Genomic DNA, 16,338 nt, shown 5'->3' on the forward strand with positions numbered 1-16,338 from the left:
ATGTTTTGTGAAGGGAGTGGGAGGTGTTATTAGTGTAGTGTGTCAAATATTCTTAATGATTAATATTACTCTTCTCAAGTGAAATCTTCTAAATTCTTGTTACTAGAATTAGTTAAAATGTGAACTATATCCAGCCCATCTACAGAATGGAGCTGTTTGCTATTATTGTTTTAGTGTTGTATGTATCGACTGTTGTGCTACATCTAACTGACAAAGAAGCACAATTTATGCACACTTAACTAGCAGCTACCTTTTAGTAAAATTATTCAAACATGCTGGTGAGCAGCCCCCATTAAGGGACACTGAGAATCATTGGTTGCATCAAATGTTGTCAGGGATGTTTTGTTTCCTAAAAGCCTTGTCTTTGCTGTCCCATCATGTCTTCCATAATAACAATATTCAACATGTCTAAATGATACTAAGGGTAGTAAAACTGCAGGGTAGCTGAACAGACAACAGGCCAAAATTAAAAACATGACATTGGCTAAATGACTGAGCTGAAAACAGCAGCTAATGTTAGCTTGATAGCAACATTTGTGGGCCCCTCTCTGCCTTGTTTATTCCACGACTGTCGGCTGTTTGGGTTGCTGTGAACTGCAAATGCAGAAACAAGACTTGTTGATTATGTAAAACAAACTGTACAACAAATACTTGCAACATTCAACATAGAGAAAACATGTACAAAAGAAAGGAAGACACGTTGACTGAACAATGATGAGAATTGAGTGTCACACACACACACTGTCTGAGTAGAGGGGGTGGGGGTTATTGAGGGTATCTTATCTAACACTTGAGCAGCTTTATGGCTTCTAATAGGCACCCTGTCAGATTGAATTGTAAATATGGAGCACCATTGTGCATCCAGAGGTGTGTACATCCTCTGCTTCATTTACCAGATGCTAAGTCATGACCAACCCGTTTATTACACCGCGCAATCCACAATTAAAATGGAGAGGCTGAAAAAGAAAAGCCATTTGCCTTAGCCCGAGCCGCACTTACACACCAGGCACAAATTTCACTGTTACTTGAAAACTTCCCAAGCATGAAGCACATTATCATTTGATTTCCATCCAGAGTTCTCAATTAAAATTATACAGAGGTTGCATTTCATTACCTGAGCTCGGGGCAATTTGCAGGCCATTAAGCTTCAACCTGTATCAGTGGAGATGTTTTCCAGGTGAACATCTGGGGGTGAGGAGGCAGAGCATGAAATGAAATGCCCCTGGCTCTCGGCTCTGCCTTTTGTCCAAAAAGGGCCAAGGGTATTAGAACGCCATGCATAGTAAAAAGCGTGTTTCTACGGGCGGTAACAAATTGGTCTGGGATCTGAATTGAAATAGAAAATCGACCACGAACGTTGGATACCAAGTCGGTTGTACAGCCACAAAAACGCCACAAAATAAGTATTTTGATATCAGCTACTGGATGGAGTTTCAGTGGTTGGATACAGGATTTAAACTGTTGGTTTTCATTATTACCTGAATTAATATTATTATTGTTATTATAGGTCTTGTACAGGAATGCATTCGGCTTTGAAATGCCCTGAACATGTCAGAAGTGTACATTTTCCTTTGCTGTCTAAATCCGGAGGAACTGTAAAATGCAAAGTGTTCCTTGATGAATTCCCCATAAGGGATGAAGAGTCCCTATAAAAGTGTAATTGATTTCTGTACCAAGCAATAATAAAGACCCGCCATGAAGAAACTACTCTTACGAGACCTTTAAAGAATCAGTCCTCATTACACCTCTGATCTAATGTTTTTCTCTAAATCTTGATTTAAAATAACAAACTGCGATTATGTTGTTTAATGGCATAATGTAATTTTGTTGATAATGTTAAAATAACTGTGGCTTACGACGGCTATTCTCTGGATTCCTCTAATTGAGATCTGATAAGTATTCCTTGTGCATATTAAGCTCAGTGTGAAATGAGACTGAAATATGTCCGCAGACTGCAGCGGAAGATAAAATATAATCTTATCAGATTTCCATTTCAAGTGATTTAAATGCCACAGTGACGTGGGCTGCATGAACTTCTGGGAACAAAATCTTATTCTTGTAACAGCTCAGCAATGTATCACAAAAGTCGTTAAGCTGATGTGGACGTTCAGCTTTATATTAAAGAAAAGGAATACACTAATTAAGTCGTACATTTCATTAGTGCTTCAACTGACAATCATTTATGGTTGATTACTTTTTCAATTGATCGATAGGTTGTTTAGTCTGAATCTAATCAGTGTTTCCCAAAGCGCAAGATGACGTCCTAAAATGCCTTGTTTTGTCCACAACCAAAGTTCTTCAGTTTCCTGTCATAAAGACACCAGACACCAGAAAATATTCACATTAAAGAAGCTGGAAAAATAAAATTGTTACTTTTTGGTTACTAACTCTAAATCAGTTAGTGATTAATTGAAGAGTTAACAAAAACTTGATTGATACATTTTACAGGTTGCTACATTTAAAGGTGGTGACACGTATCAACTTTTACATCAATGTCAACAGACAACGAGACTGTACACTTTTATATTGAAAAAGGTCAACCTCCTCTGATCAGTAAATGTCAGATCAGCAGTGACCTCTTGTGGTCAACATACACAATTACATCACAAATGCTCCAATCAGAGCCAAGATTTGGGGTCATGTGATCTCTCTGGCTTTAATTTTTAACAATGGCGGCCATCCAAGCGCGGACCGAGGAACTTAAATGATAAAACTCTAGCGATTGAATGTGTGGAGAACATCTGTCAGGTAAAAACAATTGAATATAAACTAAAAATAAATTTGAGATGCTTTATTGCGCAGATTTGTATTAGATCGTTTGAGCTAGCGTAAAGTGCGGTCGTACTTGGAGTTGCTATGGTAACGCCGTAGTTGTGCCTGGAAATAAGGAGTACAGAGAGCCTTGTTGCCCATAGACCTGTTGCCTTGTGTCTCATCATGTTGCTTGTTGCTGTTTACCTTGTCTGTTGATGTTGATAAGCGTATCACCACCTTTACCGTTTTCCCCAAGAAGCTGACTTTGAAACACTGTTGTATTGATGTGAAGAAGTGAGTAATCAGACTAATCAGAACTGCATGGTGAGGTTTGAAATTTACATTTCTGAAAGAGAAAATATGAATGGATTAGAAAAACTGAGTAATAATTTCATTGCATCTGATTAAGCATTTCTCATTACATTTGACAGCATGCTGTCTCATGCAGAATAACATTGACTGGCTTCCCTTACGTAAGAAGCAATATCTATGCAAAGAGCTGTTTTATCAAGAGGTACTGTGCTTGCTATAGAGTAGCACCCTTTAATCCTGTGTACTTAAAAGAAGGGAAAAGAATAAAAAGCCGGTCTAATATCTTTTATGAAAAAACTGAAATAAAAAATATGAAAACCCCGTAGCAAAAACCCACAGTTAGTGCAGGGCAGCTTTGGTGCATCTCTTTTCACACTGTTGTGAATAATAACATTTCTTTGTTGGGGATTATAGGTCCTTGCTACAGGGTGTTCCAAATAATTTTGCTTGTGACAGCCTGAAATGGCTTTCAGTTTGTCAAATAACTGCAGAGTCGCTGTCTAAGTCATGCAGTGAACATTCGAAGATCACTTTCCTCAACACTGCGAGGCGGCAGCATTAAGAGAGCCCAAACACAAACTAGCTTTTCATTTCTGTTATCATCCTCCAACAGTATGGGGATCTCACTGGAGATTTGTGTGGTACAAGTTGTATTCTCGATGATATGCAGTAATCAGGCCCTTTGAGTCTCCTTCTGTCTCTCTCCCTCTCGCTCCAGTCTGTCTCTCCCTCTTTCCCCTGCCCTCACTAAAGCTGGTGAGCACTCAAGTTTTGCAGTGTTTTAGCATTACATCATTCCACATGGCACACTATTAAGCTTTTGGGAACTGGGAAGACAGCCTGTGCCTTCTGATTTGTCATTGCATTGAGCTCCATTGTTGCACTGAACAGATGAATCACATGCTGACCAAACGGCACTAAGCTGGGGGAAATAATTTATGCACCGTGCTCTTTTTCTCTCTAATTCAGCCCATGGACAAGTGGTGACACTGCGGCTAGTTGTCAGATTTTGTCCCTTTTGTGTCAACATTGGGGACACATATTTATTCTGCAAGGGGCATGGCCTCCATCCACCTATCGCTCCATCTGCCCATATGATATTCCATCCAGGTAGGATGTCATGGTGACGCTAAGTTATGCAGTTGAATTTATTGTCTGCACTGCGGCAGATTACCATTGCTTAACATGCCACACAGGAGACTTAAAGAGGCAGCACCTTTCGCAGTGTTGCATCCTGCTGGCAACTATGTTGGAAAGCCTGAGGCATGCTGGGAAGCCTGGTCTTTATGCATGGATTCCTATGCTGTGAAGGACACAAGGCATACAGTACAGTGCAGGAGAAGAGAAGAGACAAAAAACCTCAGTTAACAGTTTTGTTTAATTTGTTGGGTTTTTTCTCCTTCCTTTATTTCTCTGTGGGTTTTTTTCATTATTGAAAGGCTGGATACAATGCTACAAAGATGTTTTGACAGAAGCTTATTTGCATTGAAAATCTGGAAAATGCTCACAGTTAAATATAGATTATAAAGAGCCAGCTCACATGCAGTACTTAGTAGAGGTTTTTTGTCTTGAGAACACAGTCTTTTGCTAAATTGTGATGAGCTTAGGGGCAGTAAGGGTGAACATTTTGTTATGTAATGATCAGGGTTACAAACCCACTGTTTACAAGGTCAATATCTTGTATTTAATTCACCCGAAGCTGCCTTTCCATATTGCTGTTAACATGATACAGTTTAGTATTCCTTCCAACTCCATTCTGTAACAAAATACAGATTCGGCCTAAATTATTTAGCACCTCTGCACGTCAGGCAGTGGAATCAGGCTTGAGCCACAGGATGAATTTGAAGGGAAAGTTTTTTACCAAGCTAAAGGCTATGTTACAAAAGACCCAGGCTACTCCGAGTACAAGAGATTTTCCGGCAAAAAAAAAAGTGTAGTAAGCTGGGAATTAATCTTTTCAAGTTATTATCTGCATGCGTATGCTATCAGATTCAGACACAGGGCTATAGGAGGATAAGAAAGGTTCAGTTTTTGTCCACCGTGGGCAATCCTCCTGGCAATATGGCTGCCGTGTGGGTTTTGCCTTTGTGATGCTGATTGCCTGGGGTTAAGCAAGAAACAAAATGTTCTAAAAATTGATTATATCAACCTTGGTGCATCTCTGTTCTGATCCTATCTGTAGGTAGTTATAGACTATTGCCTACAGCTGAAACAGTGTAGCAGAGGTATTTGGTTTTTAAGTATAGCTTCATTATACTTGCAAAAAATGTTACTTTTATTTTCTTGTTGCGTTTATATACTGCCATTTCCACCCTGTGTATGTGTACTGATTACAGTCATCAGTTTTAAAATGAATTTCCTTGTATCACTATAATCACAAAAAACACAACAGGCTTGTACCGAAGATGATATTAGGGGGGGAAAAAAAGATACAAAACATTTTATGACTAAAGAAGTATTTTACTGTTTAGTTTTCTGTCTCAATAAGAATGGCATAAGGTTATAGTATTATTCTCTTATCTTAGTATCTTTGTCTCTTTTTGTAAACAATCAATCAATTACAAGGCATTTCATTAAGGTTGCATTAATATTGACCAATTTGTTATGGTGTTCAGAACTCTTCTGTTGATATTAGGAGAGTAAAAATCTCACAATAGCGAAGACTCAATATAAGTATAATATCTTCTTTATCTGTTTTGGTAGTGGATCTATCTGTGTGCCTTAAAGCAGTCGTCCAAATTTCAGAGGGAATTCTACAGACAGAATAAACAAGTAGAAAGCAACATACAAAAAATGAGGCAAAAGCAATTGTCTCTTATTAGTCTTACAATAACACATTGGGGATAAAATGTGGTAAATACAAAAGATTTGTGTGTTAGATTTGTTTAGTTCTCCCTCGTTTTATCCATATATCCAACTGAAGAAAGCGCAAATTAAGAAACATGTTTACCAAATTGCCAACACACGCACAACATAAAGAGGTCTGCTGCATCCACAGAATGCACAAGGAAGTAAAGGAATGATGCATGCAGAATACGTTAACAAAACTACCATAGTCAAGATACCTGAAAATAGAAATTAGTTACTTACTTGAAACTTTGAATGTGTAAGCCAAGCTCTGTCAAAGCTGCCTTTAAACAACCGCAAAGGCTCCACACCCGAACATCACACCTTCTGTATAAAATCCTAGTAGAAATACAAAATGTTACATTATAGTTTAACAAGCTGCAAGCCAACTGTTAATAGGTACTTACTGAGCATCAACAGCCAGCTTAACAGCCCTCTAGAAATCACATTCTCCCAGTGAAGCTGCAGGGTTCAAACACCTTCCAAATATGAGCCAGGTGACTCCTAAATCTAGGTTTACCAGCAGCTAGAGTTACCAGGCCAGGCAGGTGGACACAACATGTAGCAATAATAAGAACAATTCTGGGGTCATCAAGAGTCACATTTCTCCTCTTTGGTTGAAGCAAGTTGCTTCCCCACAGCTCCATTATCTCTTTGTTTAATGTGTTTACAGTAAAGATAATTTACACTGCACCTAATCTAACATTTTCTAAACAAAAGTAAAATAAACACATTTCACAAATACAAAACCTAATATTCTTACACATCTGTCAACAGGCTACACAGGTAATTACATTTCTTGGCTTGACTTAGCCCTGTTGCCTGCAGCTTTCCTGATTGATAATCATGTGTTTTCTACAGGCTAGCTCACTGCCTCTCTATCAGCCATACCTTAACTTAGACACACTCAAAAATACAAAAAATACAGTTTATAGGTCACAATTTAAACTAAAACAACACTGAACAAACTTCTGGGGATAGTCCACACTAACTACACTATTGCCCGACTTCAATGACTCCAGTAGCCAATTATGCTAACTGTTAACACCGTAAATTGTTTATGCTAATCGCTAACGCTTGTCAAAGATGCTAATCGCTAACGCTAATGGCTAACGCTAATCACGTATGCGTCACGTAAACCACAAAAACCCCACCCAAGCATGGTAAATAAAATTCACAGCATTTTGTACAACCGTCGTGCATTAATTATGTTTACTGGGGTTGATATGACCATTAAATGTACTCTTACCTGCGCAAACACTGTTCACGTCACATCCAGGTGACCACTCAACCTGTATTTACCTCGATATGGCTCTTGACCGTTAATTGGGCCGTAAATATTCTAAGGCAAGGCGCACTAACCTGGCTAAAATAGAACGCCCCCTGTTGTTTTGCTTGTTTGTTTTTACCGTATGACCACATAAACCTATACCAATGAGTGTATAGACACATTACTTTTATACTATTTATAATACTATAAATATTATATTATATAATAAATATAATGAAAAATGTATAATACTTACAGTCAATACAGTCTATGGCCTATACACAGAGTCTAGGGTGAAATATAAAATACAATAAATAAAATAAATATATAATAAATATAAATTTAAATATAATAAAAATGTATAATCTATGGCCTATACACAGAGTCAAGGGGGCCACCAATTGTACACAAAATACGGTAAATCTATAAATATTTCAACACAGAAATTGAGACATAAATCCTAGGTATCTATAATAAGACAACATTGTTATCAGTTAAGGTGATCTGATTTTTATTTGTTGGACAATGCAATATTTGTGCATGCTTGTGTTTTGAATTAGGCTACATTTCTCTTACTTAGTTTCACTACGTTTCCGTAGTATTGTCATGCTCCCTCTTCAGACCTCCAGACCCAATGTGTGCAGAGCGATGGACATTTGGCTCTTCATCCGTTCCAAGGCTCTCCATTATGGCTCTGGTCTGGATGACAGATGTAGACAGCGGGGTTCACCCTCAGGCTGTAAAGCATGAGGCCTAACCTTCCTTCCAACAGAAGTAATGGTCCACACCTTTAATTGTCGTGGGCTGTTCATCTTCACTAACAATAGCAGTAAGCAGTGGCTCTGGGAAAGAAAGGCAGTCGTGTCTGACAAAAGAAGTGATTTAGTTCTGGAGGCAATCCGTAAGCGGGCTTTGCGGGGCCACTAGTAATGTGCTGAGAGAAAGATCATGTGGGGTAAGAGGTGTAACAGACACAATAGTGGCACACAATAATCGCTAGATGTTTTTTCCTTTTATTGCAAAGATTTATCTGGAAAAATGAGGCAGTAAAATATATATTGTGTGTGTCCTTCATGGAGCGAGAGCTTGTGTTATTGAAGTGGACATGATGTTCTCTGAATTATCGATGCTGTGAGCAAGTTGGACAAGAGCGACTTTTGTCATCATGGCTGTATCAGTCAGAAACAAACAACAGATCTCATTTAAAGAATTCGGCTGTTTGCGTAGGTGATGTTTTTCAGGTTTTGATGCCTCCTCATTATTCCATTTAATGTCAAAACATCATTTGATGCTTTCCAAAGTTTGTGTTGTGTGTCTTTGTTCTGCCCTGCCTTCACAAAGAGGCAAAGCTGCTGTGAAAAATTGCACCATTGATGGGTCACTAGTTTCCTGTCTGAATTTGACACGTAAAATAAGGAACAGACAAGTGTAGTTACCAAATTAAAGCATGTTGCCTGGGAAAGTTGAGGCCCATTAAAATGATAGATTGCATGGGTGTATGCAAAGGGAGGCTGTGCACCCGCAAAACAGTCTAATTGCATTCATTCCTGTAAGAAGTCCACAAATGTTGAATCTAGATTCTCGGGCGTATTGGCAGCAAGCTGCTCGACAGCAGACGACTAGCTTCAAACGAGTAGCGAGGGGGAGGGATGTAAAATCTTGACAAACAGTGAGAGCCAGTGTCCACATCATCTCTCGCCCCTGACAGGCTTCCCCCATGCATGAATTCAAAGCTGGTAAAAACCATGGCTGGATTCATTTTGATCTGACATCCATCATGTAGATCAGTGTTGTGGTCTCACTGTACTGTGTCCACGATAAGATGTGTTGGCAATCAGCCCATGACATCTGTTAAATCCGGTCAAGAGAAAACTTGGACCAAATTGCCATTTCTGTCACAATTTATTGTATGCTTTTGACTCTGAGCACAAAAGGAACAGTCACGCGAGTGCTAAAATTATCCTTGAATTTAATTATACTATATAAAAGGATATTTAAGCCACTGTATATGAGGCTAATCATATTCCTTCAGGTTGCAATCTGTAGTGCTGTTGCATCAGACTGTGTGATTCAGTAATGTGTTCTGATTTCTCTCTCTGTCTGTGTCGTTTCTTTACCCCAGAGAGGCTTTGCAAAGTGGAAAATTGGGAGGGACTGCAGATTTTTGTTCTGTTTTCATTCGTCGGAAGGACTCGGAAAAGCCTTGCAGCCAGTTGCCGGGGGGTAAATGGGTTCTGTGTACCAGTTTAAAACCATTAAGAAATAAACTACATGTTATGCTGCAATATTAATGATGGGAAGAGTTGCAGACGAGACGCATGTCTGAGAGGAAAACAGCCCTGCAAAAGAAATTCTGTACTTGCTTCATTGTGACAGTGTTTTAGTCGATAAGAGAGTCCAAACCTGCTCAGAGGAATACCAGTCTCAAAGCAGGGATGTACAGATAAACCTCTCGCTGTATTTTTCTGCACCAGCTTGTGCGGCTGAGGCATAGCGGCATGTGTGCGGAAGGCGTTAGGCAGATGGGATGTGTCTGATATCTCTCACTCAACGTAATGAGACGAGAATGCGCTTCACCAATCTTAGGGCCCGTCTGATGGCAAGAGACACAGTGCCCACTCATACGGGAGGGATCTTTCCCCTCTTCAAAGATAATGAGATGACAATGTATTCAACTATCATTAGATAGAGACAGGGGTTTGAGGGGGGGAGGGACGGGGGGAGAAACATTCTACAGCACTTGTCTGCTGCCTTTGATCAGACTGACTGTCATTCTTTGTATCAGCGCTGGACTCGAGAAAGCTCGGCCAACTACTTCATCACTGTCAGTGCCACTTAAAGGCCTGTAGTTTGTGCTGTAGTTCCTCAAGCAGGTGTTTTTCTTTAAGTTCACCTGAACAGAAACACACACACACATGCACACCTGTGTGTTTTGATGCTGTCCTGCTACCTGTGTGATATGTTAAACCTCTCTCAAGTCAGCCGCTTGACAAAAAATTGTTGCAGTGTAAAATCAATTCGCCGTCACCTGGGAAGAGAAGACACAACATTTTGCCTGACACGGCGCTCCATTGCTGGATGTCAACAGTGCCATGTTAACAGGCTTATTTAAGCAGGCTTGACGGGACAATCTTATTCTAAGTTGACAGTTTGTTGTGGCACTTGTGGAGGGATCCATCTTGTCTTTTGTCCCCGTGGTGAAGATGATCCCTCGCATGCTGTTTTTTTATTCTTTCTTATTCGCAGTCTTTCTTAGAACACTGTGTTTTGACAAATAAACCATCCAAATCCCTTCTTTCTGCCATTCTTCAGTGAGCATGAGGCCAACTGATCCGTTCTGAAGTTATGACGGTGTTTTGACAGCAAACAATTATGCAGCGTTTATTTATCTGGCAGAAGAAAATGTGTGAAATCTAAAATTCTGTGACTGTAACATGTTATTTTTGTAATGCAATGATTTGTTATTTGTGGAAAAAACTTTTATTCCCCCTAAATCTAAAAATATTTATCATATAAGAAAGCAACCTGGCACACAAACCGTATGTCTTCACAACCGACAATCAATATAGAACGATGTTTGCAACTCACGCTGTGCTGTTGCATCTCTCTCTCATCACTTTCCATCTCTGTTCACTGTCATGAAAAAAAAGGAATAAAAAATGAGGGAGAGCTGCTCCATCACTGCTAAAGAAAAAATATCAGAAAAAGGCAAGGAGCAGGGCTCAAAATAGAAGAATCTGTCTGCATTTGTCACACAATTACGAGAGATTGTTCAAAGTTTTGGGATGCCGAAATCCCTTTAAAACCTGACAAATCACCTCTCAAGTCAGAACTCGTCTCCCTCGTCTTCATGCTCCTCTTAAAAACTCAGCAAGATGCTCATTTGGAAGTAGGAGAAGCAGACGCCTTAACATCCAATTTCCCAACATTTCATCATCGTGTCTCAATAATTATGCAGGGTTATTAGCTCAAGTATTTGTCCTTGGCATTCTTAATGCCGGTTGACATTTATTATGAACAGTAATGGTATTGGAGATCTATGATTTGCAGTGGTAAGCATGGTTCGGTATTTTCTCTGCAGTGCAACAGCACCCTCTATTGATCACTTTAGGAATGATTACATCATCAGGAATAAAGCATACAGTGTGAACACTTACTCACCAAACCAAAATGCATTGATGCATATTTTCAAACTTAGTTTACGCACTTTTTTTAAGATAATCTTTTGGCCTTTTATTCCTTTATTAAAAGAGAGTACAGTGGATAGTGTCAGAGGCAGGGGAAGAGAGGGCAGGGATGGGAGTTGAGCCCTGGGCCGCCACATCAAGGACTACAGCCTCTGTGCATGGGCCGCACGATTAACCACTGAGCTAAACTGGCGCCCGTTTGCACACATTTTTAAAAACAGAACCTGAATGAGGATTAAACTCTTGTTTTGACCTCTGGCCTTATAAAGGATGGATCAAATGCACACTCTCAGTAATGGTGTTGTTGTTTTAACACTGAAAATCCTTATCCCATCTTATTTTTCCATCTCCTCCTTTGTAATGCTTCTGGGTTCAAAAAAAGGCAATCAGTAAGTGTGGGAACCATGAAAAGAAATCTTTGAAGATGTTTTTATGAATTTGGCTTAATGACCTGAAATGCCAATTTTGAGAGTAGGCCTGTTGTGTGGTGTGAATTTATATATTTAACAATAGAATAAACAGTTTTGTCATATATTGCGATAAAGCACATGTTGGGGCTTAATTAGAGGAGGGATAATCTTAATGAGTCACTAAAGGTGATTTAAGGAGGTAATATTTAGTCATAAGGTTAAGACCTGGGATTGACTTTAAAAAGGAACTGCTGATCCCGGCGTGTGTTTTATTTCAGGTGATTAAGGTCATGTTAAAGTCTAAAAGGGTTCATAACAGAATTAATAGGATTTGATCATAATAGGATTTCTATATAAGGGTTATCCAACTTTAGCTACAACAAGGCAGCTTGACTTAACCCATCAGTGCTGAACCACCTTACTATTTAATAATCAATTCATTTCCATGTTAAAGTTTTGGATGTTTTCCAGCTGCTCTGTTGAAATGTACTGTAATATCAGAATCAGACTTGGAAATCTGACAACTTTGAGGAGGTGTATTACATCATACTCTGATCATGTGATGCAGACTTTCTCTGTGTTTAGATCATTGTATTATAAACTGTAATTTCTAACATATAGAGGGAAGCTAGACTTTCTCTTACAGATGAGGTATTTCAGGACGGGCAGTCTGAGATAACACTCAGGCGGAGAATATAACAGACATGAACAGATAAGAGAGAAATGTTGCACATTTGCAACAATCATATCCAATGCAGGCACAAATTAAATGAAGCTATTTTCATCATTATGTTCTCAGGTTTCCACAGCTATAACATTATGCTTCTGAATTAGCTGGATGGAGTTTTATTTAGAGAAGTATTATGCGCATTGGAGCTTTCAATAATATTCTGAAGAGGTGAACTTAGGTGAAAGCCATTATCCTTTATTGATTTCCATTATAAGATCTGACAGCAGGAGATGCAGATAAACAGAAATAGAAAGTTAGAAAAGGAGGTTTATCTCTACATCAGCTGAGAAATGGATTTGCAAAAAAGGGCTACACCTTAAAATCGAAAAGATAAAGCTGTGCCAAAAAAGACTTAGAAGTTTCTGAGTTAAACTCTGCACGGACACATAAGCCTGTTATGTGTTTTGTATGCAAAAAACATAAAAAATTCCATCCAAACAAGCACAAGGAGGGTGGCGGGGAGGGACTTTGAAACTATTTGGAGGGTAAACAATGAGAAAAAACAAAGGCAAGCACGAGCAGTTGGTCCTCAGTCTGGTGATGAGAGAGCGATATCAGCAAACATGCTTGCTCGATTTAAAAAGCTGGTGCTGCAACAAGAATAAAGCCGAGGTTAATGCCGACATCAAAGTAGCTTCCAAGTCTGTTTAGTCAGAATCAGTTGAGTTTACTTAAAGCAGAACAACAGGAGAAATGAAAACCAGCCCGCCGAGGGGCCACATTCAGCTCCAAACAGGGATTTGAACATGCAGAGAAGACTGGAGTCGTTTTATTTATAGGTTTGCATGCTGTACAAAATCATGAGAAAAGCATAAAAAGTAACATTTGGCCCCAAAAACATGTCGTAATTACAGATACAAATTGTGATAAAGTTAGTTGTTTTTTAAATCTATGAGCAGAACCAGCTAGAAATCTAAAAATTCTAATTAAAGTCACATTATTGAGGAGAAACTCTCACATAGACTCGGGCGGCTGGTTTGGTGCACCTGGTGACACTTCTGGGTAAATCAATGGTTGTGTATAATAATGATAAGATCATCTACATGACCCCAAAGGCATCATCTCATTACAAATACAGAGCAGACAATGATTTTGATATGAAATCAAATCAGCTAGCATGCCCAGAAATAAAGACAGGACAATAATAATAATAATAATAATAATAATAATAAGTGTGGTCACCAGAGTGCACTGGTTTAGGCATGATGTCATCAACACAAATGTTCAGAAAGTTCACAAAAATCTGTACAGCAATGTGAAATATCAATATGATATATTTTCTGTAATTCACAATTTTGTAAACTTTTAATTGAACGCGTAACGAGACGTCTAAGACAAGCAATGACTTTGGTGTTCTGTAGCTACAGGCTCAATAAAAAAGAACTCAAAGAAACGCCCGAATATATTAGTCAGCAAAAGTTTCATTCCTGTTCTTCAAGCCGGCCTGGACACGCTCGCCCTCAGTGTTCACAGTGGTCTTCCTAAGAATCTGTTGAGACCACGCACTAAGGAAAGACACTGGTACATGGTTACATTTATGTTTATAACAATTCTTCATTTGAGAGGCTAAAAAGTGAAATATAAAGCCCAAAATAGACTGTATGTGATGGCAGCGATAAGAAAAGTCTCTGTAAAGATGTAAAATAACCTAAAGGCTTATTTTCTCCAAACTTCTACATTTAATGTCACAGACAGACACAGAACTTCTCATAAAACTAGTTGAACAAACCAGAACAACAGAGGCTCGGCTCTCTGCTACAGCTTAGCCAAGTCCATGGAAATTCTTGATCGGTTGAGAATGTGGAGAATGTGCAGTCCTCCCCCGTGGGCAGACATGTCCACTAATGATAGAAACAATGGTTTATGGGCAAGGCTCTGTCTGCGTTTCCCTCTGAAAAATCTGGAGAGCTGAGTTAAGGGAGGAAAAAAATGAAAACATAACTCTCGAAGGATGCGTCCTTGATCTGTTGTTTTGTTTAGTCCCCTCTTCTTCGCCGCTCTCTCATTTGTTTCCCGCGCTGTCGTGAGACAAAACGCTCAAGGCAATTTCACCACCACCACGCAGGCGCCTGCCCTGCCAATGTTGAGAGGGACCTCCTGCAGGAAGACGGAGGGGTTAACACGCAGCCTCTCATCTGAGGCTTGCTTCTAAAAATCCCACTTTACTTCATGCAGATAAGAGGGTGACAGAGGCAAAGTGGAAAAACATGTTGCAAAATAACATAAGAAAACTCTGAAATATTGATAGTATTCAGTGACTCCAGCAGATTTTTGCTCGTGAAAGGTGCTTACTAAAACCCTGATGGTACATTTAGCAAGTTCTGGCAAACACAAGCTACAGTTCTGTTTAAAGTTTTAACCTGTACAAATGTTAAGAGTTTCCTTAATATGAAATTGCATCTTGATATTGATAAAGAATAAGAATATAATTGTAAAGCTTTGTTGTGTAACTGTGATAAATGAGTTCTGTTTGATGCGATTACCTCAGTCCACTCGTTGTTTTGCGCATCATAGGACTCGACAGTGCTCAGGTAGGACTGGCCATCATATCCACCCACAGCATAAAGCCTGTCACCCAGCAGGCAAACCCCCACCGCATCCCGGGGAACACTGAGGGAGGACACGGTGGTCCACGTGTCCGTCTTTGGGTCATACCTGGAATTACAGGATTTGCTTAAAAACTGTTTTTGCATTATGTAAATATTCATTTAACCAATCAGCCTGGGTCTGAGGAGGTTTTCCATCCCCACCAACTGAGACTTCCTTTTGTGCGGCCTCTTCCACACAGATGTCAGAGTGGTCACTAGTGGTAAATACTTTCAGCCCAGACAGAGAAACAATTGAAACCTACAAGCTAAATGTCCTCAGTGGAACAGCCTTCAGTGAACTCATTTAACTGTTTAAAGCTCCTGTGAGGATCTTAAGGTTTGTGTTGATTTTGCCGCCCCCTGTGGACAGAGCCATACCTCTTATCTCTTTGATGATTTTGTCCTGTACATGCTTAAAGTGATTATCTCGAAGATTTTCATGTAAATAAATGTCTGTTAAGTCACTGTGTATCGCCGAATGAGGTAAGACAATGATGTGAGTGATTGAGCCTTTGGCCCACTGATAAAAGCCTTTGCATTTGCAGTATATAGTATTATTACAGACTGGGAGTCTGTGGCGAAATCTGTGAAAAATCACAAGCGGCGCCCAGTTAGGGACGCGTTTTCATTCACCCAGCAGTGGTTGGTCTGCCAGAGAGGGTAGGCGGAGCTAAGCGGCTGCTTTCGCGGTCTCTGCAAGTGTTTCAAGTAAACAGTAATCTACTATGGCTGAACAAACAAAGAAAAGATTGATGACTACAGATACAACTTCAAAAATAAGTGAAAATCCAAAGAAAAAGAAACAAATTGGACGCTCAGATGAAGGCAAACAGTCCAAAAAGGCAAATCAAGAGTTACAACCGTAACAAAGCGAGCCAACCGTGGATGTCTGGTTAAATTGGGACATATGTGCCCGCAATTCCTTTTTATTGCCACTAGGTGCCGCCAAATAGAACAAAACAGAGAACTTGGAGTTTATGTCGATTATGTCTTAAAGTGGTGGTTTTTAACAAAAAAGTCCTGCTTTCTTTAAAAGTCACTTTGTCTAACACCCCCCTGCCAGCAGTTTCAGGCATTAAAAATAACTATATAGAAATAATCAATGTTGTCGCTGATGGTCTAGTTTGCTTTAGTAGCTCATATAGAGGCATCAGAATTAATTTCTGTCTGTTTCATAACCAGTGACTTTAAAGGGTCACTCATGTCTTGCTGACACTAATAACAGACTTAGAAGCTGCCT

At 39.5% G+C, this 16,338-nt stretch overlaps 1 protein-coding gene across 2 annotated transcripts in view; it reads right to left on the minus strand.

Moving 5' to 3' along the window:
* Positions 1-12,709: 12,709 nt before the first annotated feature.
* Positions 12,710-16,338, minus strand: part of LOC138597911 (kelch-like protein 4) — a 33,110-nt gene continuing 29,481 nt past the window's right edge. For both annotated transcript variants that reach the window (XM_069669468.1, XM_069669467.1), the window contains exons 10-11: positions 14,994-15,165; positions 12,710-14,607 (exon numbers count right to left, since the gene is read on the minus strand). In XM_069669468.1, coding sequence (XP_069525569.1) covers positions 14,548-14,607; positions 14,994-15,165 — 232 coding nt within the window. In that variant the 3' untranslated portion in view covers positions 12,710-14,547. The remainder of the gene's footprint in view (positions 14,608-14,993; positions 15,166-16,338) is intronic.

Source organism: Semicossyphus pulcher, unplaced genomic scaffold (assembly GCF_022749685.1).
Source record: "Semicossyphus pulcher isolate SPU_LCO1_2020_fin unplaced genomic scaffold, fSemPul1.0.p SCAF_2, whole genome shotgun sequence".
Classification (NCBI taxonomy): domain Eukaryota; kingdom Metazoa; phylum Chordata; class Actinopteri; order Labriformes; family Labridae; genus Semicossyphus; species Semicossyphus pulcher.